The sequence below is a fragment of the Parus major genome, chromosome 1A (assembly GCF_001522545.3).
Source record: "Parus major isolate Abel chromosome 1A, Parus_major1.1, whole genome shotgun sequence".
NCBI classification, from domain to species: Eukaryota; Metazoa; Chordata; class Aves; order Passeriformes; family Paridae; genus Parus; species Parus major.
This window is the reverse complement of record NC_031773.1, coordinates 25,437,014-25,463,689: the sequence shown is the minus strand read 5'-3', so window position 1 is coordinate 25,463,689 and position 26,676 is coordinate 25,437,014. Positions and strand designations below refer to the sequence as shown.

The 26,676-nt window shown below is 35.4% G+C and overlaps 1 protein-coding gene across 4 annotated transcripts in view; it reads right to left on the bottom strand.

Annotated features, from left to right (window-relative positions):
* DOCK4 (dedicator of cytokinesis 4) overlaps positions 1–26,676 on the bottom strand; it is a 224,333-nt gene that overhangs the window by 74,205 nt on the left and 123,452 nt on the right. For all 4 annotated transcript variants that reach the window (XM_015628388.3, XM_015628389.3, XM_015628386.3 and 1 more), the window contains exons 13-23: positions 25,295–25,420; positions 12,097–12,221; positions 10,444–10,606; positions 9,813–9,919; positions 9,093–9,249; positions 3,446–3,543; positions 3,263–3,346; positions 3,064–3,164; positions 2,644–2,725; positions 1,646–1,816; positions 106–298 (exon numbers count right to left, since the gene is read on the bottom strand). In XM_015628388.3, coding sequence (XP_015483874.1) covers positions 106–298; positions 1,646–1,816; positions 2,644–2,725; positions 3,064–3,164; positions 3,263–3,346; positions 3,446–3,543; positions 9,093–9,249; positions 9,813–9,919; positions 10,444–10,606; positions 12,097–12,221; positions 25,295–25,420 — 1,407 coding nt within the window. The remainder of the gene's footprint in view (positions 1–105; positions 299–1,645; positions 1,817–2,643; positions 2,726–3,063; positions 3,165–3,262; positions 3,347–3,445; positions 3,544–9,092; positions 9,250–9,812; positions 9,920–10,443; positions 10,607–12,096; positions 12,222–25,294; positions 25,421–26,676) is intronic.

The window sequence follows — 26,676 nt, the reverse complement described above, 5'->3', positions numbered from 1 at the left end:
ATGAAACAATTCTTATGAAACACTATTCCTTTCAGCACCTGCTGGCCAAGGTACAAAGCACACAGTCTGAGCTCCACATCTGCAGGCAACCCAGAGCAACCTCACCTGGGTTAGTGTACAGGTGACTCTCCACAGTTTTCCCAATACTCTGCAGTTTAACAGCTTGAAGGGACTCATCCCCATGCATCACTGTTGGCAAGCTGCCCAAAGCATCATGAACCAAATTTGCCACTTCTCTCACATCAAAGAGCTTCAAAAGTTCTGAGTACACTGATGGGAACGAGCTGAGAAACACAGCCTAGAGGAACAGGGCAAAAATGGACAGTCAGAACAGTTTACACATTTATAGAATTTAAATAACTATAGAAATTTAAGTAACTCTAGAGAAATGCTTGGTTTCAAGGATAGGTAATAGCTTTAAAAACAGTCTTATTTTCAAAATTAGTAGCCTCACATTCATCAATGGACTTACACTTGTGAGTATTTCCTTTAAGTAATAGCTAATGATTGGTAATTTCTCCCAGGACGAAGTGAAAGTTCACCTGAAAAATATTTATTCTTTAAATACACTTATGTCTCTGTGAGACAAAATTTTTGAAAGGATGGCAGAATCTAGCTGATAGGATACAAAAAATATTTGTGTGGAGTTGTTTTGGTTTACTTTAAGGTAAGTAATGTAACAGCCTTGATATCTTCCATTTTTCAAATACTGAACATTTTTATTTTGGAGTGAGGCAGCACTTGTAGTCTTGGTTCCCCTCAATAATCTTTAAAATGGGTTAGAAGGTCATTGATGAACATGAAAACAAAACACTGTAAAAGAAAGGAGAACAATGCTAGAGAAAAGAAGCTAAAACTGACATTCCCCTCTTCTTCTCTAAATCTTGCCGATTGTGAAATGCTACTTACACACCCACACTTGTGGCAGAACAGGCTAATTATTAATTATGAAGTTAAAAGTACTGAAAAAGAATTCTAAATGTATTGTTTGTATCCTTTCATTTGACTTTTGACTCCAGCTGCTTACACGATATGAGATGGAAGAAAAACCTTTCTAACTGTTCTCTCTGATTTGCCATTTTCTTGGCAGAACTGTTTTCTAAAGCAATTTGGAAAATACTAATTCTTGACAGGATCTTAACAATCTCTGTTTACAGAAACATGTGAAGAGGAGGGTATATTTATGAACATTTAATGTACAGAGCTGTCTCCTGTGTGTTTTGCCTCTACACTTTAGCACTAGCCCATTTTTGTAGTCTCAAATGAAATAAAGGTATCATCTGAGTATTATATATGGTTCATCAAGACTTAAAAATTTTCTGTACAGCATGAAAACTCTGATAGTAGTTTTTGTATGGCTCAAATTCTTCAATGTCAGTGTGATTAAACTAAGCAGCAAAAAGACCAAAACAAAAAAATTGTTTTATTTGTATCCATCAACATAATTGTTATAATTCAAAATAAAATATCATGTTTAGGATTATCTATTCCAAGCATATTTAGAAGGTGCTGCTATGAAAATTTCACACTGTATGATGGAAAGTTGAAAATGCCACTTTGCTCTAGCAAAAATACGTTTTCTTTCTGAACAAGCATACATTTTTTACACTGGATGTGGAAAATGCCAATAAGCAAGAAAACTTACTTGTAGTTGGGATAAAGCACTTGTTCCTTTGCTCTCTTGAGACAGGAAGAAGCGTACTGACATAAGGAGCTCTTGAATACAGCAGCGAAATTCCTCCTCATTTTGTCCACCAGTAGCAATAGAGAATAATCTTCGAGATTGAACTATGTATTTAAAGATATATTCCTGTGCCTATAAATGCCAAAATCAGAGATAACTCACAAAAACAAACATGCTCATCTCCAAACAGAACACATGCAATGATTATATCATTCAAATAAAGAAAAGAGTCTGAAACGGGACCCCATTAGTTAATCTTGGTAAATCTCTCTATTGAAACACTAACAATATTTTAATAAAAGCAAAACAAATAAGCAAAAAACTCCACCACTTTCTTCCCCCCCCCAAAAAAAAACCAACCTTAAATTAAATGCAAAACTGTTTGAATGCAAATTCAAAATACAATAAATGCCCTCTCTTATCAGCAAGACACCGAAGTTCACAGCAGCACAGAAAAATACAGAATGGTCGCACACTGATCTTTTATTTCCATATTGCAGCTCGTGTCCCAAATGGGATTGTTGCATAGTATAACTCAGCCTGATGGCATGTTATGCTCTTCTGATGGCACAAACCAGGGCAACAAGAACAACCACAACTACCATAATCAGTAGAATTCCCTGGTGTCAGGACTGAACCATTAGGCCAGCATGTGTGTCTTCCCATTTAGATTCATGCAATGGATGTAACACCACCAGCGTTATCTATATTTGATTCCTTTGCCTCATTCAGTGAGGAACATAGAGCTCCACAGACTAAAGGCAGCAATCCTCAATGGTCAACTTACTAACAAAAGAAAACAATGAATAAACTGACTGCACTGGAAGTCTGCAGCTCCCTAGAATTAGTACTACTGTTCCATCATTTATATATATTCTGCTTCATTCCCTAAGTTAGACTATTGTGTATTGTATGAATACATCATTCAAATGTACACCTGTCTCCAAAAATTTTATTACCTTTAGTACTTCTTGTATGTGATCATGAAGCTCCACCTCGGTGACTCGATCAATATGCCACTTCAGTACTTTTATAAGATCTCTATAATAGCACATCAGAAAGTATTACAACACAGAAGTGGAAGAAGTGTTAACTTTGCACATAAAATGCAGACCAATAGCTGTCATATGAGAAAAACTGGCAAAATAAAAAATATATGACTAGATTTTACTGATCACCGTACTCAATAGTAAACTTAGTTTTAAGTCTGCTGAAGAGCACCTAATACATCTCTGATGAATGGCCAATAATACCAGCATTAAATATGCAGTAGAATGATTTTAACAGGCACACACCATTTCCTTAACCTAATGATTGATTCTTTTAGTTTAGTAACAGCTGTCAGATATAAAATCAAATAGAAAAAGTACAGACTTCACCTGTATGCAAGTGCTCCTGCAAAATGACTTTCAATGTAAGTGTCCATTACTGGCTTAAAGTGGTGAAACTTGCTGTCCTGCAGCAAATTTATTATGTGAACCTGAATGTGAGAGAAAAAGAAAAAAATTCAACACTTTTTTTTGTTTGTTTTACCTAGCTTTTATCTAGTGTTAAGCATGATCACAAAATGAAACTTACCAAGCAATCAAATACTTTTGATCCATATTTTTGAGAATTTTCATCTAAAATCCCAAATAAAGTGTCTAGTGTATCTTGAAGAAACTGATAGGAGAGAATAAGAGCGTTATTAAACAGACACTTCTGTGACATGGAAATATATTATTTCCCTCATATAATCTAAAAGTATAAAAAGGTACATACCTTCACTATTTCTGAACCATCAATTTCTTTTAATTTTGAGAGGCAACCTGCAATTTTGTCTGGGTGGGTTCTCCACTTCAGAAGGTCAAGCATATCTCCTGCAAAAACAAAGTGCAGGATTAAAGTTGGAGGCAAAGCAGCATTTCATATTTCAAATTTTACTATTACAGTCCATTCAGCAAAATTTGGCAAGAAGAGAAAACATCTCTAGATTTGTTATAATATGATCTTCCCAACAAAACATTTTCATTCCGTTCCGTAATTGCTCCACTGAAACAAACATAAGAACATGGTACTGGGTCACTAGAATCAGTCTCCAGTGGCAACTCTATCATGCAATCTTGTTCAGATACTATCTTAAATAAAGCAATTATTTTGCCCTCTCTCATCCCATTGAAGGATGCCTTCCAGAGTTAGTCTCTGAAAGCTGGAAACAATCTCCTAATTACTAGCTTGATTGCATTTGAAACACTCATGTTTCTATGTTTTTTTAGACAACAAAGGCAATTCCTCTAAGACCCCACTTGATTAACAAGCAAAAAATCTCTTCTGGAAAATTAACTATTCTGAGATAAAAGATGCCTGAGTGTGTCCAAACTTCCTCCAGTTTTAATTCCTTGTCCTTCAGCTTTCTTAAGCAAAAAGATAACTACATTACAGAGAAGATGACATAATTTTCTACATCATTAGCAAGTTCGTACATCTGTTGTAAACATCTGTGTTCTAGAATTTGAGTGTCTTTTGGATAGACATATTCATGTCACCAATATGATGTTTCTCCCGTTTAACACTATTCAGCTCCCTGGACGTGGAACAACCCCCAGCAGTCTCCACTGGTGTATCCTGCCTTTTCTACCATTACATTCAATCTAATTTCTATTCTATTATTCTTTCTATTTCTATTCTTTCTTATTAATTATTTAAATCAAAGTTACAGTGCTTTGCTATATCATATTATGATTTTGTCCCCAACTGATGAGACCTTTCAACAACATGTTAGCAGAAAATTGTCTCAGATTTTAGTGAAGTTACTCTCATCTCTATACCCTACCAGCCTTTTAAAGCAGAGATAAATTCCAGAGATTTCTTCAGATCTAGTAGTATTTTCCATCTGCTCAAGAAGGAAATTCCTTCCATTATAGTGCAACCTTCCATTTTAACTTTTATTTGCCTGTTTGAAAGTTCTTATTTCCAATATGTATTTTTTCTCAAGTCCTGCATTATTCAGCTGCTGCATTTCCTCTTGATAACAAATTTAAAAAAAATGAAAAGAAAGATTAAGTTTATTCTGGCATGATTTGTCTTTGATAATCTTGCAGCACATCTGAATTAGTTACATGTTGATTTTTTTATCCATGATTTCTTGCAAATATTTGCGTAAAATTCATCATGGACAGAAGGGCCAACTAAGATATCTGCCCTTCCACATGTCTTAAATGTAAGTTCTACATTTTATAGTCTTTGGACACCCGTTACTGCTTCCCAGATGTACTAAAAAACCCACCTTGCTATAAGATTGAGAATCTCTTATTCCATACCATTCAATATCCTAAAATAGTTTTGCAAACTTAGAGTGGTTTTTCAGCAGTTTTTCCTTGCTGAACTCAGACACATCTGCAGAGCTCCTTTCAAGCCATGTTCAGTAAAAGCTACACACATTTTTTGACTGTTGAATTATATAAAACCCAAATCCCTTTTATATTCAAGTTTACTACTGCCACACTTCACTGACCAGCTTTTCAGAAATTCTCAGTGCCTAGTGGATTGAAGCAGAAAACCTCAATCACCATCCAACCTCTCCATCAGTTTAAGCTGAACTACAGCCTAGCTGATCACTGCCCAGCACTGTGTTAGAAGGAGCCAGTGCTTCTGAAGTGTTCTCAGTACTTATTAAGGTAAGAAGTTAATAGCAAGTTTTCCTCTTGGATCAGCATCTTTTTGGCTGCTTTCTACCACAGACTGTTTTCACACTCAAGTAATACTTGTGCAACACCCATCTTGGTGTCATCTCTTTCCTGGTTTGCTCCAGGGAAGTTCCTCTATCCCACAACAAATGAAGAAACAATTTTTTCGTTATTAACATTAAATGAATCTCCACCTATATTCAAATTTTGCTATAGGTGTTAATGGCAAACAACCAACATAAGATTCCACAAATATTTTACTGCCTTAATTGCTTTTGATGGACACAGATTGTTCTGATGCATTTATGTGTTACATTTTTGTTTTGCTTCAAGCTGTGCTGGCATGGAAAAAAAGAGATCCTTCAGTTGCACTGAGTGACAGAGTCCCACACATGCATTGGAAACACATCCCAATGATCAAGGACAAATGATAGGTCTTATTATTCTTTCTGTCAGGAATTTTTAAGAAACAAGATTTACAAATCCACTGAACTACATTTGTCTTTTGGATAATTAAATGTACTTCTACACTTTAAGCCTCAGCTCACGCTGACGAGTAGCAAGACTAGCTGAAGCTGTCAGTTCAGAGCAGGGAAAACACTTCTTTACAGGTTTGCTGGAGGAACTTTGTAAAAAATAGTTGACACTCAGTATTAGGGATTTGTTGGGGATTTAAAAAGAAAAAGAAAGCAAATGTAAGACACTCACTTCAAAGGACTTATTTCAAGGGAAGCGCTAAGGAGGAAAGACATTCTAAGATAACATTAGAGAATGGCCCAAGCATAAGTGATACAAATGGGAAATCTGACATGTGACCCACAAGGGGAACAGACAGCAGTGTGTCATATAGTAAGAGACAGGAAAAAATAAAATTGTCCCCCAAAATAGGCCTACTAGGAAATCATAGTTTTGGAAAAGGGAAAAAGTTACTGGTGATGATTAATTTTGCTGAAGAATAAAAATATTTCCAATGCATTATCTTCAAAATAAAGGCCTGTATATTTAAAATAGACTACACCTGACCTATTGTCCCTACCAAATAAAACACATCCCTTCTTGAAGCATGTAATTTAAATAAAAAGAGCTCAGTTTAATAGAAAGTTTAGAATCATGAGTTTAAGGAAGTGGTTTGGGATGATTTTCCATCTCTCTCTCACGTAAGTCCTGAGACATCAGAAATTGACTTGTTATGATTTCAGGAGGAAGAGACTGAATTTCAGAACTGGCAGTCAGCAGGTCTCTTCCAACAGGCTGCTTCTGTGGTCACCAGCACTTCCTCCAAACCATGGTTACTCGGAAAGCTGCCCAATTCTGCTTTTGTTTTATCAATTCACTGGTTTGGGTGTTTTTTTAAACGCAGCTAGAAGGATTACACCTCAGCCATGCTGTATGGCATGTTGCTCTGCTGCTGAACAGCTGCTGACCAGGGATGTGCTGATCAGTGCTGAGAAACAAGTGGATGCCAACAGCTAAAATATTCAGATTTCCTGGAAAGATCCTGGCTTTCTTGTATCTCTACTATATGTCAAAAACTAAGATTGTTTTGGTAACTACTCAGTAGAAAAAACTGAGTGAAAGAGTGAGTAGTCTCTCACTCTTTCGGGGTTTTATAGAGTAATGAAAGATAACTACCCATCTAAGAATATAATATAGATAAAAGCTAGTATAGTTTTTGCTAATATTAACTGATTAACTATCCAGGACCAAAAGTGAAGTAGAAAGATTAGATAAGGAAGTGTTCTTAGCCATGATGAAGGAAGAGACTCCACTGCTTAGAAGGTCTCCAAAAAATTGTTTGGAAATAATCCTAATAACCCCTTCAAAGTAGCCAGGGTAAGGAAATTATGGATCCCAACAACTAGGAGTCAGCCTCCGTCCCCCAGTCCCCATAATTTTAATATGCATGAGAGCTGATGGCATGTGGGAACAATCAATGAGAGAATGACAGCTGAGTAAAATTTCCCAGCAAGCAAGTAAAGCTGCAGCCTAATTCAGTCACACCCTTTACAAGTCTGGGTTTGGGGTCCTTCCCCACCCCATAGCCAGACAACACAGTAATTTTTAATTCATTTTCAAACTGGACATTGTTGTTTGTAAACAACAGGTGAATCTCTGAGACATTCAGAAAAAAATCTCCAAACTTAAAAACAAATTAAAAAATAACCAGCAATTTACAAAAATACCAATACAAATGTTTACTAAAAAAATTAAATACACAGATCTTTTTAATCCTGTATTTTTTAATACATAAGCTACATTCTCTCAGGGATAACTGAAGTAATGCTCACATGACCAAATATCCACATGCTTTGCTCTATGTTCATTTTCTGAGCATGCAATAGATTTTGGCAAATTTTTGTTCAAAAGAATGGGGATTTGGAAACTCACCAAGATGAACTTCCCAAAGAAGATCCTTGGAGAAAATATGAGCCTGTCTATTGAAAATATTTCCACCCTCTGAAGTACTGCTGAAATAATTGTTAACTCTTTCAGAGCTGAAAAGGGGATCAATATTATTCAGATATTCTACACCCTTTTACTCAGAATATGGTTAAAAAGAGAAGGAGGAAATTTTATGCCCTATGTCACACATCTATTCACATTAAGTACAAAATAACTCCTGCAGCGTAAACAAAAATTAGTATTAGAACCCCAGACAATAGGGCAACTGTTTATCAGTGAGACACTTAAATTCCAGGCAGCACTTTTATGCAGGTGTAAGTACCAGTAGATTAATGTAATTTCCTAAATCAAGGCCTTTAACTGAAGCAAACTTAGTCTCTGATTTCCTATTAGCTACCTTTGGGAAAAACTTTCATTGAGTAACTTACATTGCTAAGGTAATTACTATGACAATACAAAATGGGTGTGCACAAGGAAACAATCCACTTACTGTTTGCACACAGTTCTATTTTGCACACTTGCTATTAATGGGTGAAAATTAAGAGCACTATTTCAATTTAAAAAGCTGCTCTAGTTTTTGGTGAACATCTATAATCAATTTGTAAATAGTTAGCAATTTTATCATCATACACAGAGGATGGGTAAAGTCACAGATATTCACACACAAGAGAGGTCAAAGTAATAATATAAAATTGTGGTTATATCAAAGAATGGTCCGAAACACATTACCAAGCAAATACACAATATTTAGAAATTTTTGGAAAACTGTTACACAGTTTTTAGTTACAGTTTAGTTCAGTTATGGCAGGTAAACAAGAACCTCAAGAATTTTATACATAACACTGGTTAAGAACTTTACACAAAGCACTGGTAGAGTGTAAACACATGTATTTAAATCTGCTGCTCCTTATAGTCAGTGTACAAGACTGTTTTAAGTAAATGTTTGTGAGATTGAAGAAACACAAAAAAGCAGTATTTGCCTAATTAGGAACAAACTGCTACAGCCTAAAGCTGACAATAAGTATTTCATAAAAACTCTACAACAAACAGATCAAGAGGTTTTATAAAGCAGCTGGGTTTTGATAGTTGATTCCAGAAGTGCTGCATTTGATTCCAATATCACGGTCATCTAAAAAGCATTCTTGCACTACTTAAAAACAGTGTTTTATCATGATCCATTTGTTTCCATCTGAATAGAAAAACATTATGAAGAAAACCAGTTCATAAAATAGATAGAACATAAGCTATTTTTGAGTACTTCCATACTTGCTTGGCATGGAAAAGACTAGATATCACACTCATTTAAACTCATCATGTTTAAAATAATCAACATTTCCTACCATTTTGTGTGAGTTTAGTGGAGCAGAGAAAAGATGTAATCCAGAAGGACTCTTTAGTGGTTTTTACTGCTTGGCTGTTGTTTCCTAGGGATATTCCCTTTGAAAAGGGGAGTTTGAGGTAGCGACCAGAATCCTGAAGGTTTGCATTTTCTTCACACTGTGAAAACAGACCAGTAAAAATAACAGTACCGCACAAAACAATTGACCAGATCTCCAAACTATACAAAACATTGTTTCCCTGTCAGAAACAGAAGACTTTCCACTATGCCTATTGCAATTTTGGTTTTAGAGCTTAGCATCATATATTGACATTGAAATTTAACACATTTGCACAGTTTACACTAAATGAATAGCTACAAATTTTCATGTTAAGATCTAAACTTTATCTGGAAGCATATAAAATACTCAGAACAAAGTGACAACTCTTATATGTGGAAAGAGAATTCCACAAAGTTAAAATAACTTACCTTTGTGAAATTCATTTTAACACAATGTGATATAACAGAAGAGTTAGGAAAACCAGTGCACTGAAATACATACCTAGATTCAATTGCAGTTCATATCAGGAAGGTGAATATTAAACAATCAGCAATGGATTTTTTTAATGGTGACAAGAGTATCACTCATTTGATAGTCAATACAGACTTTCTCAGTGTCTCTGGGCATTCAAAGTAGGTTCCAGTGGAATCATTACAGCTAATGACTGTTAATTCAAATTACCTTGTGTACAATTAGTTCATGGGTGCCATCTGGCAGAGTCCTCCCATTTTCCTGCATCAGGGGCATGAAAGAAAAGCCAAACAACTTCTTCTCGCCCTTTTCTTTTGCTGAAATGCATATATAAATAGCAGCACTTAAAGATAATAGTATACCTTTTTAGACAAAATAAGCTTATACAATACAAGACTATAAAATGCAACATAGGAAAGTATACTGTAGTTGCAGCTAGTCAGACAAAGATTATGTTGAATTGCTGCTCTAATTTGTACACTGTCTTCTGTAATGTTCCTTTTTATCTCACTTTAAACCAGAAGGGAGTATTCTGAAATAAGTTAGTATATATTAACAACAAATAATGTAAGCCACTAATTATGCAATCTTAGCAACATATAGAAGTTTATCCTCTGTGAAACCTCTCATACCTAAGAATGCAGAATGTAGAACCAGTCAGCAATTTTTACCTCAAAATCATCTCTAAAATGTTTAATAATGTTTTAAAAATTTTAGAATTTTTTAAGTACGAAGAAACATTACAGAGAAAGTCCATGCAGCTGTCATTTCCCTGAGGTGCTATGGAAACTGACTACAGCCGTAACGGGGAGGACTAGCAGAAGTCATGAGCACCACTTACTGGAACAGTGCCGGAATTCACAGCGGATGTGAGCTCCTCTGAACTTATCCACAGGAATAGGAAGTTTCAGCAGCTCAGCCCACCTGGGGCAATTGTTATGATAAAGCACAAAAGAATGGTACTCGCTGGCTGGTGGCTCTCCAGAGCCAAATGAGATAAAATCCTAATGAAGTAAAAATATGATTAAAGATAGATTAGCTCACTGGTAAAATGTCATCAAGGACTGCTCTTCCAAGGAAGACTATTTAATGTTTACATTCATATCATGAATGCCAGATGTGGTACAATGTTCAGTATGTTATAACCCTCAAAAAAAGTAGCACTTTTTTTTTTTTTATATATACTTGAAATTTGAAATGGCAAGTGTCATTTACATAACGTAGAAGTATTTAACTGGGTGATCAGGGAGGCTTGAGCAACACATGTGTTGTGGATTCCCATGACACAACATAGTCCTGCCAATGTTATAACCCAGAATCAAAGAATGGAACTGAGAGCAGCCCAGGCTGATGATTTCAGTCATCTGAAATAAGCCTGTAACCCTGGCACAAAGAGTGATATGTCCCAGCATTAGAAAATGAATGTGGATTCTGTGATCAGGAAGAAGCAAAGTGTTGGCTGCCTTTACAACACCCATGAGGTACTCTCCATACCAAGGCAGGCAAATGCATTTATCCAAAGTCCCAACTTGGGAATATGTATTAATTCTCTGTGAGAAAGGTAAGGTGTAGTTTTGCACTTATAATTTCAATATTTTTTTTTGTTTAATAAACACACACACACTTATGTGTGCATATATACAAAAATGCATCTATATCACATGCTATGGATCTATATGCACAATTTCACTCCAGATACACAAACATGCAATTTGTACCAGGTTATTTGTGTAGACTTTCTCCATTGTGTTACCCCACAGCCCATGAAATAATGCAGAACATATGAAAACACTACTTTCAAATTTAAAACAAAACAAAGCAAAAACCATATAAAAATATGTGAGGAAAAGTTTGAATGTGAATAGAAATCGTTTTGGTACAGAAGAATTTTGAGAAATGGTCATCTATTAATAATTAAAATTTAAACCATTGTCAGTTTGCAAGCTGTTACCAGCAGCACATAATAAAATTTGAAGATGAGAAGGAACATTAATTTACTTTTTTTACTGATACATGGTGCTGACTTTTGCAGGGAGGATTTATTAAAATCAGACACAAAATTCAAAATTATCAAGACAAGTTGTTCTGTGTAACATAAAAATTGCATATTTCTAAAAAGAGTTTTTAGGAAATACAAAATTCTCCCAAGCTTAATCTTGCTTCAACATTTTCCAGCATCTTAATGGAATCCTTAGGTAATTGGTTGGCAATTTTACATGTTTATCCCAATCATGTAATTTATCATAGAAATAAAACAAACATATATTAAGGTCTTATACAGACATTTTAAAATGTTTTAAGCGAAGTGGAAACACTTTGAATACCTAAAGACAGAAAAATATAAACATGTCCTTTCCAAAGTATTTTTCTAGTCTTAAACCAATGACACAAAAGAAGACTTACATCTGGGAAAGTGTGTCTTTATTAACTACAATTATTAACTTTATTAACTACAAAATTAACTACAGCAAGGAAAAGCACAAAACAAAGATACCTTTAAGATTTGACCACTGCTGTCCACCACATGCATTGTCACTTCCACATTTCTGGCCACACTTTTCCCTCCTTTTTCAAATTCTCCTCTTTCTACAGTGATATATAAATCATTCCTCATTTCACCTATCAAAAAAACCAAACAAAATAATGTGTCCAAAAGTCAGTCCAACTTGCCTACTTTTTGCTTCTAGTACTTCAGTAGATTTGCATTTTATCTTACAAAGGATAGTGCTACACCCAAAATTAATCAGTATTTTTGGATTTTGAACAATAATTGTTTTCATAAACCAAAAAAAGCAAAAGGTCTTCATCCCTTCAAAACCCAAAGATTAACTGCCATACTAAACCAATTCCAGAGGCTTCTACTCATCTGTTAGATCTGTTTGGTCTTTACATTCCCCCCTCTAGATATATTGAAGCTAGTGTGTAGCTCCACATAATTCCATTTTTCTTCTTATCTAAGACAATATAATGTACTTTCTTTCATCTATAATCATTACAGTTCTCTGTTTACCTGATTGCAACTTTTCTTTACTTAATCTCAAAAGGAAGTGTATTGTTTTACAAAAGGAAAAACCAAGAGGCTTTGTTTCCATTAGAAGGGCAGTTTTCCCAGATGGTATAGAAATTTGTAATCTGAAAAATCTCGATATATTTTACATTAATAGGGTGTTCCAAAGCTTATGAGGAAAAAGTTTGCTAAGTTAGCTTATTTTTCACTTGTTGGAAATGCTTCTGAGAAATCAGACTCTCTATCAGGACATTTAAGCTACAAATCCAATACAGACACTACCTTGGTACCACATGGTATGGTATGTACAAGCACTGCTAGCATATTTAAACTGAAGTTCTTTGCATGTTCATGCAGTGTCACACTAAGTAGTCTGTCAGAATATAAACAGATCACAGGGACAAGATCAATAGTAATTTTATTTTAGTTTCAGCTGACACAAAGTTTCATGAAAAGAGGAAAGAGGAAAGAGTGGTTGCAGTGGGGACAGAAGAGGGGAAATGAGACATAGAAGAAGAGGGTGACTGAAGTGACATAGTAGGGAAGCCCTGTCCTGTTTAAAGATGCTGAATCTATTTCTGAAGAGTTTAAATGGATCCAGCTCTTGACAAACATTACCAGAACTACTTTGTAGCAACTGGACTGTCCTTGTGAAAGGCAGAACAGTGAAGGATGAATAGCATCATAATTAGGAGAATTCTCTAAAACTCTTATTTCTGGATTTTGTATAAACTGAAATTGAGAATATATGTTCTCATCTAGAGAAATGCAAGTTTAGTGAAAAGGTAGTATCATCTTTTAACACAGCAGATTTCCTCCCAGAACTGCTGACAAAGTGTGACAGTTTAGTATATTTACAGGTGTGCCATGTAGAAGGCAACTGTGGGTTGTGTACTTGTATTGTGGGTAAAATTAATTCTACTATATGTAACATAAATAATAAACATAACTTCAATTTCTAGCTTCATTTTGATTTACAACTAGAATTTTATTTGCTTGAACTTTCCACAATACTCTCATGTTTCACATTCCTTGCATTTTACTGCATGTGACTTCTCAGTGATTTTTAAGTAACAAAAACAATGATCTTGCTATAGTCATCTAATATTTTTATAATATTATTACATCACTGGATGCAAAACAATTTAATGATTCCTCCAAAGCACAGTCTAAATTATAAAAAAAGTTAAAGAAAAAGCTGCCATATCACAAATCCCGCAAGATCCATTCCCATAAACAAGGGGGTAAAATCTGCTATTGTATTACTTTATTATCAGTTACCTGCTGAAACAATCATGGGCAGAGGCTAGAATACAGCTAGACAAAATCAACAGAACAAACACTAGATTGTATTCTTTTAAGAGTTCCTGAAGCCAAGGATGAAAGAGCTGAATTGCTAGTAAGTGTGTGCAACCACCAGATCAGTCTCTGGTTCTTGGTGAGAAAAAGGTTTAAAATAAGCAAAAGGTTATTCAGGTGATGGACAGCAAGACTTGAAAAAAAACCCCAAAAAACCACAAACACAAAAGGAATCTCAAAACAAAACCCAAATACAAACCTAAAGCCTTCCAAAGGATGTTATGAATGTAAGTAACGTAACAAGATGAAAGGAAAGGATGGAGAAATTGTGGAAAAAAGATCGGCTACAGGATATGAAACAGGCAGTCATAAAGACTCAGGAAATCCCCTGAGCTGAAAATAGCTCAGAGGCTGGGAGAGCATCAGGGGATAATTACCATACATGCATATGTGCATACTCAGCTTTTACTTTTCCTTAGGGTCTCTTTACAACAAGGGTCCTCAGCTAGACAGACTCTTGATCTGAATCTGTAAAGCTGCTCTTATGGTTTATTCAAGTAACAAAATTAAAACTTAAAAACTCATTAAGACTACCATTAAAACTACTAGATTATAATTATTTCTACACTGCAGTACTATTTCATTATAAAAATTTTATAAGTTAGAATAGTATGGTTACCAAAGGAGCTTGCAGCATGTTGGGTCCTTGCTTAGTGTATGCATATACTGGGCTTGGTTCTAGTTAGTGCTGCCTGTTGGTCCCTTTCAAGTATTTCACATGGAGAAAAAATGACAACACACAGAATTCAGAAAAACCAGTTTTTTTATAGAGTTGATTTGAGCAAACAACTTGTAGGTGCAGCAATATGTCTTTAAAAATTAACTTGAATCATACAGGCATTTGTGCTACATTATTTTTATTTATCTGCACAGATTTATTTCAATTTTCCATGGGATCTTCATAGAAATATAACCATAACCGAATAATGGTGGTTATAACCATAACCACCACAAATTTAATCACTTACCCCAGGTATAAGTCAGTGAAAACTGTAAGTTTTCCTTTTTAAATAGAGTAAACTGTATGGGATTTAAATGCAAATGAAAATGACAGTGGACTGGGAGGCCCTATTACCAGAAGTGTTCAAGGTTGGAAGTGGTTTTAAGCAACCTAACCTAGTGAAAGACATTCCTGCCCATGTGGGTGGGCAGAAATAATAATCTTTAAACATCCCTTCCAACTCACACCAGCCTATTCTACTTGCAAAAAAATAGGAGACCATTTTTAGAAGTAGTAATTTGGGCTCCACGGACTTTTTTAAAAAAAAATCCCAACTTGTGTTCTACCTTTTTAATTTTCATAAGAAATCAAATCACGGTGAAAAAGACAGAGGTGTAGGATGTACTTTCTCAAATATTTACCTGCTATTGTCCTAAGAGAGCTTTGGCAAAGTTTATAATCAATGTCATGAAAAGTTAGTTCAGGTGAATCTTGCCCTGATCTCCCTCTATTCAGGAAACACTGCTTTGTTTTCAATGTCTTGAAGAAGCCCAAGACATGTTGGTCATGTTAGTGAAAGAAAATGACATTTTTTTTCCATTATCATGCATGGCAAATTAAATCTAGAAGGAGACTAAGCCTCTTATGCTATAGAAGGAATAACCTTTTTATGTTTGATAACCTTTTAAATGTTTGATAAGGAAATGAATAGAAAAGGAGAAGGGTAAAGAATAGAAAGACTGAAATACACCGGAAAATTAATTAAAAAACAAGTAAACTATGGACTATGTATCAAGTATACAGTCCGTACCAGGTGGATACAACATCAGCCTTCTTTCCTCAAAGTATGTTACATATCTGGCATTTTATAATCTCTACAGAAATGTAGGGTTCCTATCTGGAGGCACACAGATATTCCACTATTGATTTAAAACACAATCATTACTGGCAACCAAAGTATAAGAAAACCAACTATATTGAACTTGCACCGTTCAGCTGAGTCCTGAGATGTTAAGAACTTTACACCATGTTCCTGACAAATCTTTAGCACAGTATTTGAATAAACATATCACGAGTATAAGTACATAAAACCAAAAAAATCAACAGGTTTAGAAATATCAAGCACAAATTCTAATCAGAAAACAGCTGCTGGTAAAAAAAATAAAAAGGACTTGACAAGTAAATGTCACTCTGGAAAAAAATTAGAATAAAAACCTAGAAAATTATATTTGGATACAAAATTTAAAATTATTTCACTATTGATATAATGGCCTAGAGACATCCTAATCGCTTTTACTTTCTCATCATAAAAATGCTATTTTTTAATATTCCTTAACAGAAATTCTCACTCCAAAAATTGAGATTGACTGCTTATACTAAGTTAGGGCATTCTTTTGTGGTCCCACTTCCTATAAAATAATTCCAAACCCTCCACAAAGCATTCAAACACCAGCAAATTGCTGAATCTATCTATATTCCTTTAACTGATCCTTTTTATTTATGACAACTATAATTATATGTTTGATTATAAGAATATGCACCATTTTTCTGTGGGATCTTTGTCTTCACCAGTACACCAGGCAGCTTAAATCAACTTTTCTCTAATGTGGTAAATTATCATAAGTAGCACTGAAAGGCCAAGTCCTGCTGAATATCAGAGTTCTGAAGTAGGCTTTGGTGAGTACAAATGGCATCTTCAGCTAAACTATCTGCATGACTCAAATAAATCTTATAGGTGTATGCATACTGAGACTTTTTACAGTGTTACACTTCACCAAATGTGAGGAATCAACACAGAAATAGGAAGGGCACATTTCAAATAGCACAGCACATCAGATTTTAGTTACTGGTTGGAAACATACCTACAGAATACAGCATAGGTAAGACAGAGAACTGTTGCACATTGGGTGTGAGATGGTAAACAACACAGAAGAAATAAAGTTGGTGTTGGTCCCTATGAGGGTAGGAAGTAATAAGCTGCTTCTTGGAAAAAACAGAACTGTGAGGATCAAAGAGTGTATCTAGGGAAGCTGTTTGTTCTTGTGACAATCATGCAATTGAATGTGTTAAAAAGGGATATATTCTATCCTAATTACAGAAGTGACCCAATAAACTCAACGCTTTGGGACTTCTTAGTCAGCACCCTATGATTTCACTTTTTTACCAAAAGTAGGCTGACAAATTCCTACAAGAGCTTCTAATATTAAGTGAAAATTAAAGCCATATGGAAACTGAAATTCCACAGATTTAAACAACAACAAAAGTCAAGCTGCAGTGATGTGTATACAGACATAACTTTTTGATGCAGCACAAGCTTTCAGTGTACATCTTGCATGGACAGCGACTCTAGTATGTGAATTGTAAGTGAAAGGTGCTGAATTGAAATGTCTGGGTTGCTAAATAGAAATGTGTACAGCACAGCACTGGCAGTACCTGCCTCTTCATGTGGTCCTGCCAATACACTGCAGCTTTGATCTGGCAAAAATATCTGGAAAGCACTCTCCATGGGCTAGGAGAAGAAAAAACTCCAAGCCCTTCTTGCCTCAGCTATAGGTTCTTACCAGGTACATTATAGCTCAAGAATTCTGACCTATGAAGAAGCAAATGCTTCATGACTCCAATCCAACTAGCAATGAATGGTACAAGGGCAGAATGGGAGTGAGGGACAGAAACCTGATCAGTATCAATTACATGCAAAAGTCTAATATTAGGAACAGGAGGGAAAGGCCAATTAAAGACAAAAACACCCACAAGAAGACTGCTGGAGGACACAGTTAATGGGGGTCAGCCTTCTTCAACCTGTCAACTATAAACTACAAATATTAAATAAGCAGTAAAGAGAAAAGAGCCAGGAGTTAATTTGCAGGCCAGAAACAACGATGTGTGCTCGGGGTCCTATTATGTCCACTGCACACTTTTATTATGGGATGGCTCTGCAGGCTCTCTTTCCTTCATAGGCTGGAGGCTCCATCATCACTATTAAGGACCTGCATACAAGCAGTGGTCCCCTGCTGCTCCCAAGGTGGACCCATGTGTAAACTGCCCCCAGGTCAGAGAAGCTTAGCTGCTCCCACTGAACCTCAGGTGACAAGAACAACACAGGTAATCACTGGTAAAGAGAAAGTCAGATCAGTAAAAGTGTCAGGAGAAGCTTTGTATGAATGTATCGTTTGTACTACTATTTTTATAGAAACATTTGCACCTAACCATCAAAGCAATGATCTTCCATCACAAAATTGTTTTTAAACTTACACTGACAAAGCTGTGAGTTGCAACTACAACACATATAAAAAGACTTTTCTCATATTTCAAACATATTTAGAGCTGCAGAATCTCTTGTAGCATATTAATATGAAACAAGGGTTTCAAGCAAAAGATAGCTGCCGCAGATCAAAGGTAGCGTCTTTGTTAGAAACAAGACTTTACTTTGCCAGTTATCATCAAAAAGCTTTCTAGTAAAATAACTTTCAATTTGCTTGTTTAGTAGGGTAACAAAACACAGCATGATTGTATTTGAACAAGCAGCTCTGATAGTTACTGCTGTCCTGACAACAGCCACTAATTTAAAATTAAGTGTACAGAACTCACTAGGAGCTTTTGTTTGGAACTGCTTTTTTGAAAGCTTTGCTCAGATCTGTACGTGCTTTAGAACCATGAATTGCAAAAGAGAAAAAAAAACATCATTTAGTTTAGAGGAAGTTTCTGTTCATTTACATCTATGAAAAATACAAGCTAATGAGATGTTTTATACTCTAAACATATCTTGAACAGCTCTTATAAAAATTTCAGTAGTAGGCACTGCAAATCTCTGGGTGTGGCACAGACAACATAGTATTAACATAGTATTAAATCTTGCAGATGAAAAACATTTTAGAGAAAAGATCCATAGAATACTTTGTAGAATGAGAAAAGAGGTGTGTAGCAACTGCCAGTGGAAGGATCATAAAAAAACCCAAAAAAACCAGATGGTGATTTTAACTTTTAATTTGAGGAGAGGGCTAAGGAAGTTTAGTAAAGCTTTCCCACTTGCTAATCCCTTTCTGGCAGTTGAACTTCGATGATTTCACAGTCCAACTTCCATGCAATGAGCTGGGACATCTTCAACTAGAGTAGATTGCTCAGAGCCCTGTCCAATCTGCCCTTAAATGTTGCCAGGGATGGGACATCTACACTCTCTCTGGGAAACCTGTATTGGTGTTCCTACCCTTTCTAAAAAAATTGGTGCAATGTTTCCTTTTTTACAGTCATTGAGTATTCCATGTGACTGCCATGACTTTCCAAATGTCATGAAGTGCCTTGGCAACTCCATCAGCCAATTCACTCAGGACCCTGGGATGCATCTTGTCAGGTCACAGACTTAAGTATGTTTAGATTCCTCAGGTGGTTATTGTTTTCCTGAATTGCTACCTTTAGTCCCTGCCTTGAGGTCCACCAGTTTGAGAGGCTAAGAAGAGAGACTTACAGTGAAAACAGGCAAAAATATTGTTGAGCATCTCAGCCTTTTCTTCTCATCTGTTGAGATCAGTTTACCAGTCATGTTCATCACAAGGAGTATGCTGTTCTTTTCTGGCTGAAATACTTACAGAAGATCTTATTTTCCTTACTGATTTCAGCTCCAACTTTGCCTTGGCCATCCTGACCCCATCACTACACAACTGGGCAGTATCCCAGTATTCTTCTCAGGATACCTGCTCTTCCTTTCACTGCTTCTGCACTTCCCCGTTGTCCTTTAGTTTGACCAGCATGTCTTCATTCAACTACTCTGTTCTTCCTTCCTGATTTCTTACACATTTAATTTAAAAATTAATTTTAGAAAATCAAGTTAAGCAACCTAGGATCATTTGTGAAAATTCTAATTCAGAAGGATGTTATCTGAGAGACGGGCATTCTTAAGGACATCAGCTCAGGAAGACAGTCAGGCATGTTGCATTTCACAAAGAATTTCATCACTGTTGGAAATGAAATCCCATTACTGAAACAATTTCCTTTTTGTTTTGCATTTTAGAAGATACTGAAAGACTGACTGGCTGCTTATCAGGGAATATATTCAGCACTTTTAAAAAGGGGGGCAAATCTCATTGACATGCTTGAAGCTGCCAGTGAACATGTTTGAGTTTTAAAGACTGTGACAACCACCAGTCAGCAGTCTGTTCAGTGCTTTCTCCCCACAGAGCACACTTCTCCATTACTGAGGCAAAGAACAACCAAGCAAAGCTGGCACATATTCACCGTATTTATGAGTAATATACACACATGACTCAAGAATGAGAAGACGTTTTACTTGGTGCTTAAATAGATACAATACAAAGAAAAACTCTGAGACTGGGATCTTCTGGGTGATACTTGACAAAAAATTATTTGGGGCAGGTCGTGTGTCTGTATTTAAGTATATTACAGGACATGGACAGAAAAACTGAAGGCAATTTCTACTATTTATATACTAGCAGCTAGTTTATGTATTATGACTGATTTTCTTGTTTATATATGGGAAACTTAATTAAAACAACTCTGCATATGTTAGGATTTTGGGAGCATTGGCCATTTTGATAACACCACTACCTTTTTATTATTAGATTAAGTAGATTTGGGCATTTAGATCGGAGATGAATAAACTGATTTTTTTAATACTTTCCTCAGTTACTTTACTTTTGGTTTTTAATTTAATATTATCTGCATTTTCAGCTTTACTGCAGAAACATTCAACAAGTCCTAAGACACACTCACCAGAAAACATCTGATTAAGCAAATGAAATGCCCTTCACAAGGAATTCTCAAACAAATACTTTCAGATTTCAAATGGATTGTACATCTACCATGTAATACCCAATTGTTCTGTGACTTTTTTCTCTTCCTTTTTACAATGAGATGTAAAACAAGTGAGGAATAAAAGACTTACAAAGTCTTTTCAACAGAAAACTTTGACCTGTTGACTTTGTCTAGCTTCAAAACAAAGAAAATATTTCCAAGAATTTTGAAAGACTGTTTGTTTTTGCAGACCTAACAGATTCACTTACTAGTTTGCCAGTGTTCCTTACCTGGTTTATCAAAGAAAAACTTCCAAGCTGTAACTATCCTTGCAAACACTTCCCATGCATCACTGCTACTTATTCTGCGCTCAGTAGAAAGCCAGTTTATTCTTCAAATACTATAAACTGCAGAAGACCCCATTCTACATTTCCAAAGATTTTAAATCAAGGGAATTACAGTTAAATTCTGGTTTGTCTCCCCTTTCCATAGTTTTCTTATATTTTTTCCTCCAGTTTCTAATGAACCAAAAAAATAAGACAGAGGAGATGGAAAGGAGAAGGGAAACACTACACAAGTTCCTTGCACATGTCTAACCAAATACATCATATCTTTCTTTTCTCCAGTGACTTGTAGAAATGTTAATTCCTTCAACAGAAAGGATTAAAGTTCTTAAAAAGTATTAAAACAGGATTTTAAAAGCAGAGGATATTCCCCCTAGAGTACTACAGTTTTGTGAAAGGTCAAAATTCAGGGTGTGTCTTTACTCATTTATTGCTTAAATATATTTTGTGTAACTAATATATCCAGTGGCAGAAGTTTAATTTAAACTGCTTGTACTTCATATAGCATAAAGAAATTCAGGAAATTGACTCCACTCCTCAAGGGAGAAAAATGTTTAAGCGTGTCAGACGTAGACTTCCTCTCCTAGAATCAACAGCTCTTTACTAACTCCAAGCTCACTGGCAGACACAGACACATACCATGATGAAGACTACATATTCCACAGCTTTCTTTACATTTTTTCTATCCAGAATTGTTTTCTATGCTTTGAAAGAATGAATGCCTCTAGTCAAAAATCACATAATTGAAAATGAATGTTATCACAAAGATAGCATTTTGTGAGACAAAAAAGACAAGATTCTGTTTCTAGTTTTATTTTAAAAGGATTTTGAAAACAGTAAGAAAGGTTGTGAGTGTGTACTTGCACATGAAAAGACCTTTTAGTAATCCAGATGAAGGCATGATTAGTACATTCAGTAGCTTTGAAGGACAGGATCTGATGAGATTTAACTGGACAGCAAAAGGACATTTAATGAAGTTGAAAGGTGACAAGTGTAAAGCAATGCAGATGTGATGGTAAAAAAAGTTACTTTTCCTAAATTAACCACATGAAAGCTTAATGCTGGAAACTTAAAAAGTGCAACAGTATACCTGGCACTTCATTCTACTTGCTAAATGAGCAGAAATTGTAAAAAAGACAATGTTGAAACAAAATGCAACTTTTAATCTTGGACAAATAAGTTTGAAAGAATGAAATACCATTACTAGTACAGCTACATGTAGAGTCTTTAGCAATGCTATTTGTCAAAATTTATCACAGAATTAGAATAGGACCAAAAAATTCCAATAAGCCAAGACTTCTCCGGATAGAACTGACTAGCTCAGCTCTAGATATCAGTGCAGATACTACACTAATCTTATGTACAAGGTAAACAGTGGTCAATGTAGAACCATTATAGTGATGCACCAATTCTTTAACTTCTTCTAATATCACAAGAGTTCAATAATTTGGATGGACAGGAAGAAATAATTAACTCTTATCCTTAAATTATATATACCATTATATACCTATTATGTATGCAAATCTAACTTAAGAGTGCTTCTCAAAATGATACTACATTTGTAAATGCCAAATGCTAAACTCTATATACTAAGTAATGATATGGTTGTTAGGAAACAGTGAGCACAGAAACTCAGTGTGCAAGCACAGCTGTCCTTCAGTGTTGCACAAAGCTTCCTGAGAACATTGGCTGTATATCTGCAGACAACCACACCAGAATGCTGGAACAGAATTTGCCAGTGTTTTGCATGGAGTCTGCCCTAAAACCCTAGTCAAACCTAGAAAATGCATATTGATGAAATTGACAAGTTGACTCTTTCACTGCCTGTCCTTCTTTTGTTGGCTAGAATAAAGTGAGTTACCTATTTCACTTTTGCCTTTTTGAGTCATAGCCATCTACTTTTTTTCCAGACATCTACTTCATTTCCTAAAACACTTGGAGTTTTTCATTAAGAAATTCCAAGGGTCCTGGATAGTGTATTTTGTGGCTTCAGCCTGTCAAGCTGCAGTGACACAGAAAGCATTAGTCTATAAAAACATTATTATTGTCAATTCTGGTTTGGCACGTATGCTGATCCCAGTTACTTTTCAAAGCAAAACCTCCACAGAGTAAAGGATTGATATGACAAAAAAAAGAAGGTCAGAGAGAGTTTAAATACACCAGAATAGGAGAGAGACTTAAAATATGGCATTTCTAAGAGAGATACTGCAGTTTAACAGCATGAAGCATTCCTTATTGAATAATTCAAGAGAGTCTTATTCACAACACTAACCTAAGTGCTAATTAGCCACAGCAACACCCTTTCAACAAAAATATAAAATAAGATCTAATTAATGACCATTTCTAGTGGCAAAAGATGAAGTTCTCTAATTTATCTGTGAAGAAAGAACAACACTAGAAGAGAAATAAAATGAAAGGGGAGCTTTAAAATAAAAAAGCATTTCAAAGGCTATGTTGCTGAGGGCAGTTCAGGGCCTAGGGCATACTGCTCTAGTTAGTCCTTGAAACTCATCATTGCAAGACTGAGATTATTATTTCTCTTTAGGAGAAATCCCTTCCATGCTAGTAAACACAGAAGTTGTACATTATTTAAACTGATGCATGCATCCAATTGGACTGAGAAAGCAGTATACCAGAACCCATATATTATTTTTTTTACTAAAACAGTGACAAAGTGAACCTGCATAAAATTCTTTGAAACTCAGTCAAGAAACTCCTCCAGCAGCTGATTACCCTGTACTCTGATATAACATGTTTTTTGCAGTTTAGTACATCACATTATTTCTCAACTAGAAAATAAGGGGATAGGAGATCTATTTATAGAACTTAACGAATTTGATAACACAGAGCAGCAGGTCACTAAATCACAGCTAACTGGAGAAGCAACTCCTAATGGGAGTTACGGTGTGCTCAGTAAAACTGCTTCCACTGCTCACTGCCAGACTATCTACAACACCCATTTGATTCAAATTTCAAATCCAACAATAAGACAACAAATAAAACCTAGCTAATAAGCCATAAAATTTCAATTGAATTGCTTCCATTAGGCATATATATCTAAACTAGCTTTAAATTAAATGGTACCTGACTTATGAATTTTATTATTGTAAGTACTGCAGTCATACCATTTTCATTGTAGTGCTGAAACTGTTCTATTAACTTGTGTTATGTGCATGTTTTAAGCAGCCAGTAGTGCTGATCAAGGATGCAGAAGGACAGATGTTTAATTGGCAGTAAGCACACTTAGAGTGAATTCTCAGTTGTCAAGTTTCAGGCAGAAGTTCAAGAGAAATACGTGCCCACAGCTAAAGCTGAGCCTCGTCACTGAGTTTCAAATGCTTATTTAAGACCTCCTCGATTAGTGAAGTATGAAAGTTTATTTATTCTTGCCTCAGAACCTAAGTTTACTTCTGATTTAGGTCCACAGGAATGCAAAGACAAATCTTTATAGGAAGAAGATAGTCTCTATTAAATATCTGAAAGTCATGAGGATGATTTACATTTGAGAAAGTTAAGACTGCATGGGTGGACTCAGCTGAAAAGAAGATGTGAGCTCCTCCCTGCAACATTTCTCAGAAACAAGATAACACCATAATCTTGCCAAACTGATCTGCTTGAAAGTATGCTTTTCCTTTAAAGAGACATTTTCTTCCTAATTTCCAACAACCCACTGAACTTATTAAAATTTTCATTTCAGGGATGAAGCTATAAATTCTGTTCTACAATCTTCTTCCTACATTTGCTTCTTCTCATTCACACTGACACAATCTTTCCACCTTCCTTAGCACTGCTTTAAGTACTTGCATATTTTGTCATATAATATAAGCAAAGTGAAGTCCCTACATCTATATTATTATCTATTTCCAGTCATTTCCAGTATTCTAGACACAAACCTCATGAAAACAGAAGCTGTACAGTACCAGTAAAATTCTGCAAGTCTTTATTTAGAAAAGTCCTTTGAACAAAAAGTTCTGCTGGTTATCTTTTTCCCTGCATAGAGCTCAGCAGTCTTGCATTCAGTCATCTTTACTTCTATAAAGTGAGGTTCCTTCTCTTAAAAAAGGCTGCTCTAGCCACATGGTTTTTAACACAGGCATAATAACTATACAGTATAATGCAATGGGGCCACTGGGACACAATTTCCTTCTATCTTTTTGAAAAAATGGTAACTTAAAAGTCTTGGGAACTGTTTAAGAAGTTTCAGAATACAGTATGCACTTGAAAATCAGCTGAAAATCAAGTAATTCTCATAAGTTCTTTCTTTTACTGCTTATTAGGATAGTTTTCTCTAACTTACCAGGCATTATAATATTGGAAAAACCTAATTTCCTTGTTATGGATACTCCATGGGTAAATCTGGATGTATACTCCCTCCTAATTTGCTCTATGTCTCCATGAAGCAACTGAAGAGAAACTGCCAGACCTGAAAATGAAGAGCAAAACAATGAAAAATTAGATATTCAAACAGATTATTATCAGCATTTCTTAAATATTTTATATATTTGCAAGTATATATGCATTCTGGAGGACAGAAAATTCAAGGGAAGTTTAGCAATAACAAGTCAAACCACTTCAATTTTTAAGTAAGTATATTTGTGAAGGGTATCAACATCCAAAAATCAGTCAAGACTTGAAAACAACTACCCATGAAAAAGCATCAGCAAATTATTACTGATGTGTAATTGAACAACAATGACATGTATGAAAATTATCTCAGTAGGGAGAGACTAATGTTTTAACTAAAAAGAGAGCTGGAAAGAGGTCAATTTGAAGACATTTCAATCTGAGTATTTGCTACCATTTCAATTTTTCACTTCCTTCAACACATTCCTGTCTTTATTGACATGCAAGAAAAAGTGCTCATACAATGGTCCTGAGCTATGGGTGAAACACAGAAGTCTCATTACAGTGTATCACTTTATATCACCTGATATAAAGTTATACAATTTATTAATCCAAAATCTGAAGAAAAAAAAATTTAGTAAGCTCATATAGCATAATCGGTATTCTTAGGAACAGTAATTTCCTAATAACTGAAATGAAAACTTTTTTTTCAACATTCATCAGATTTAATCAGTTACACTCTTTCTAAGTTTGCTAGAAGACATGCAAAATGCAAGGGTGGCCATATAATAATTTTCCAATTTTTATTCTTCTAGGACCAAGGAAGCATAGCTTCTTCTACTACATCTGCAGTACACAAAAAAATCGCGAAGGGCATACTTCATTACAGTGGAGATTAACAAAAGCAACAGGCATGCCTTTTGCTTATATCAAATATAATCACTGAGGCAAGTGTCAGAATGATACAGCTTGTAAAGATTAATCTTGCCTGACCTTCAGCATTACTACAGCACATCACGTGTCAACATACAGATCAAGGAGGAGATAAAAGCAGACTCTTTGTATACACTCAACAACTGGAGATAAACAGACAACTCGGAAGAAGAGTCATAACAAATTTGAGATTAAGCTGAAGCAAACAACACGTGCAACACAGACTGAACAACAAGGTCATCAGTCCTTTTGGCTTTGAAAGAAATTTTCCCTACAACCATGTTACTGTTTAACTGAATAAATTTACTTGAAGTCTGGCAGTTCCTAAAATCAGGGCTCTGTACTTAAAACTCTGTACTATGTACTGCCAGTCCAGGCTCCTGCAGATCAGATATCTAATTA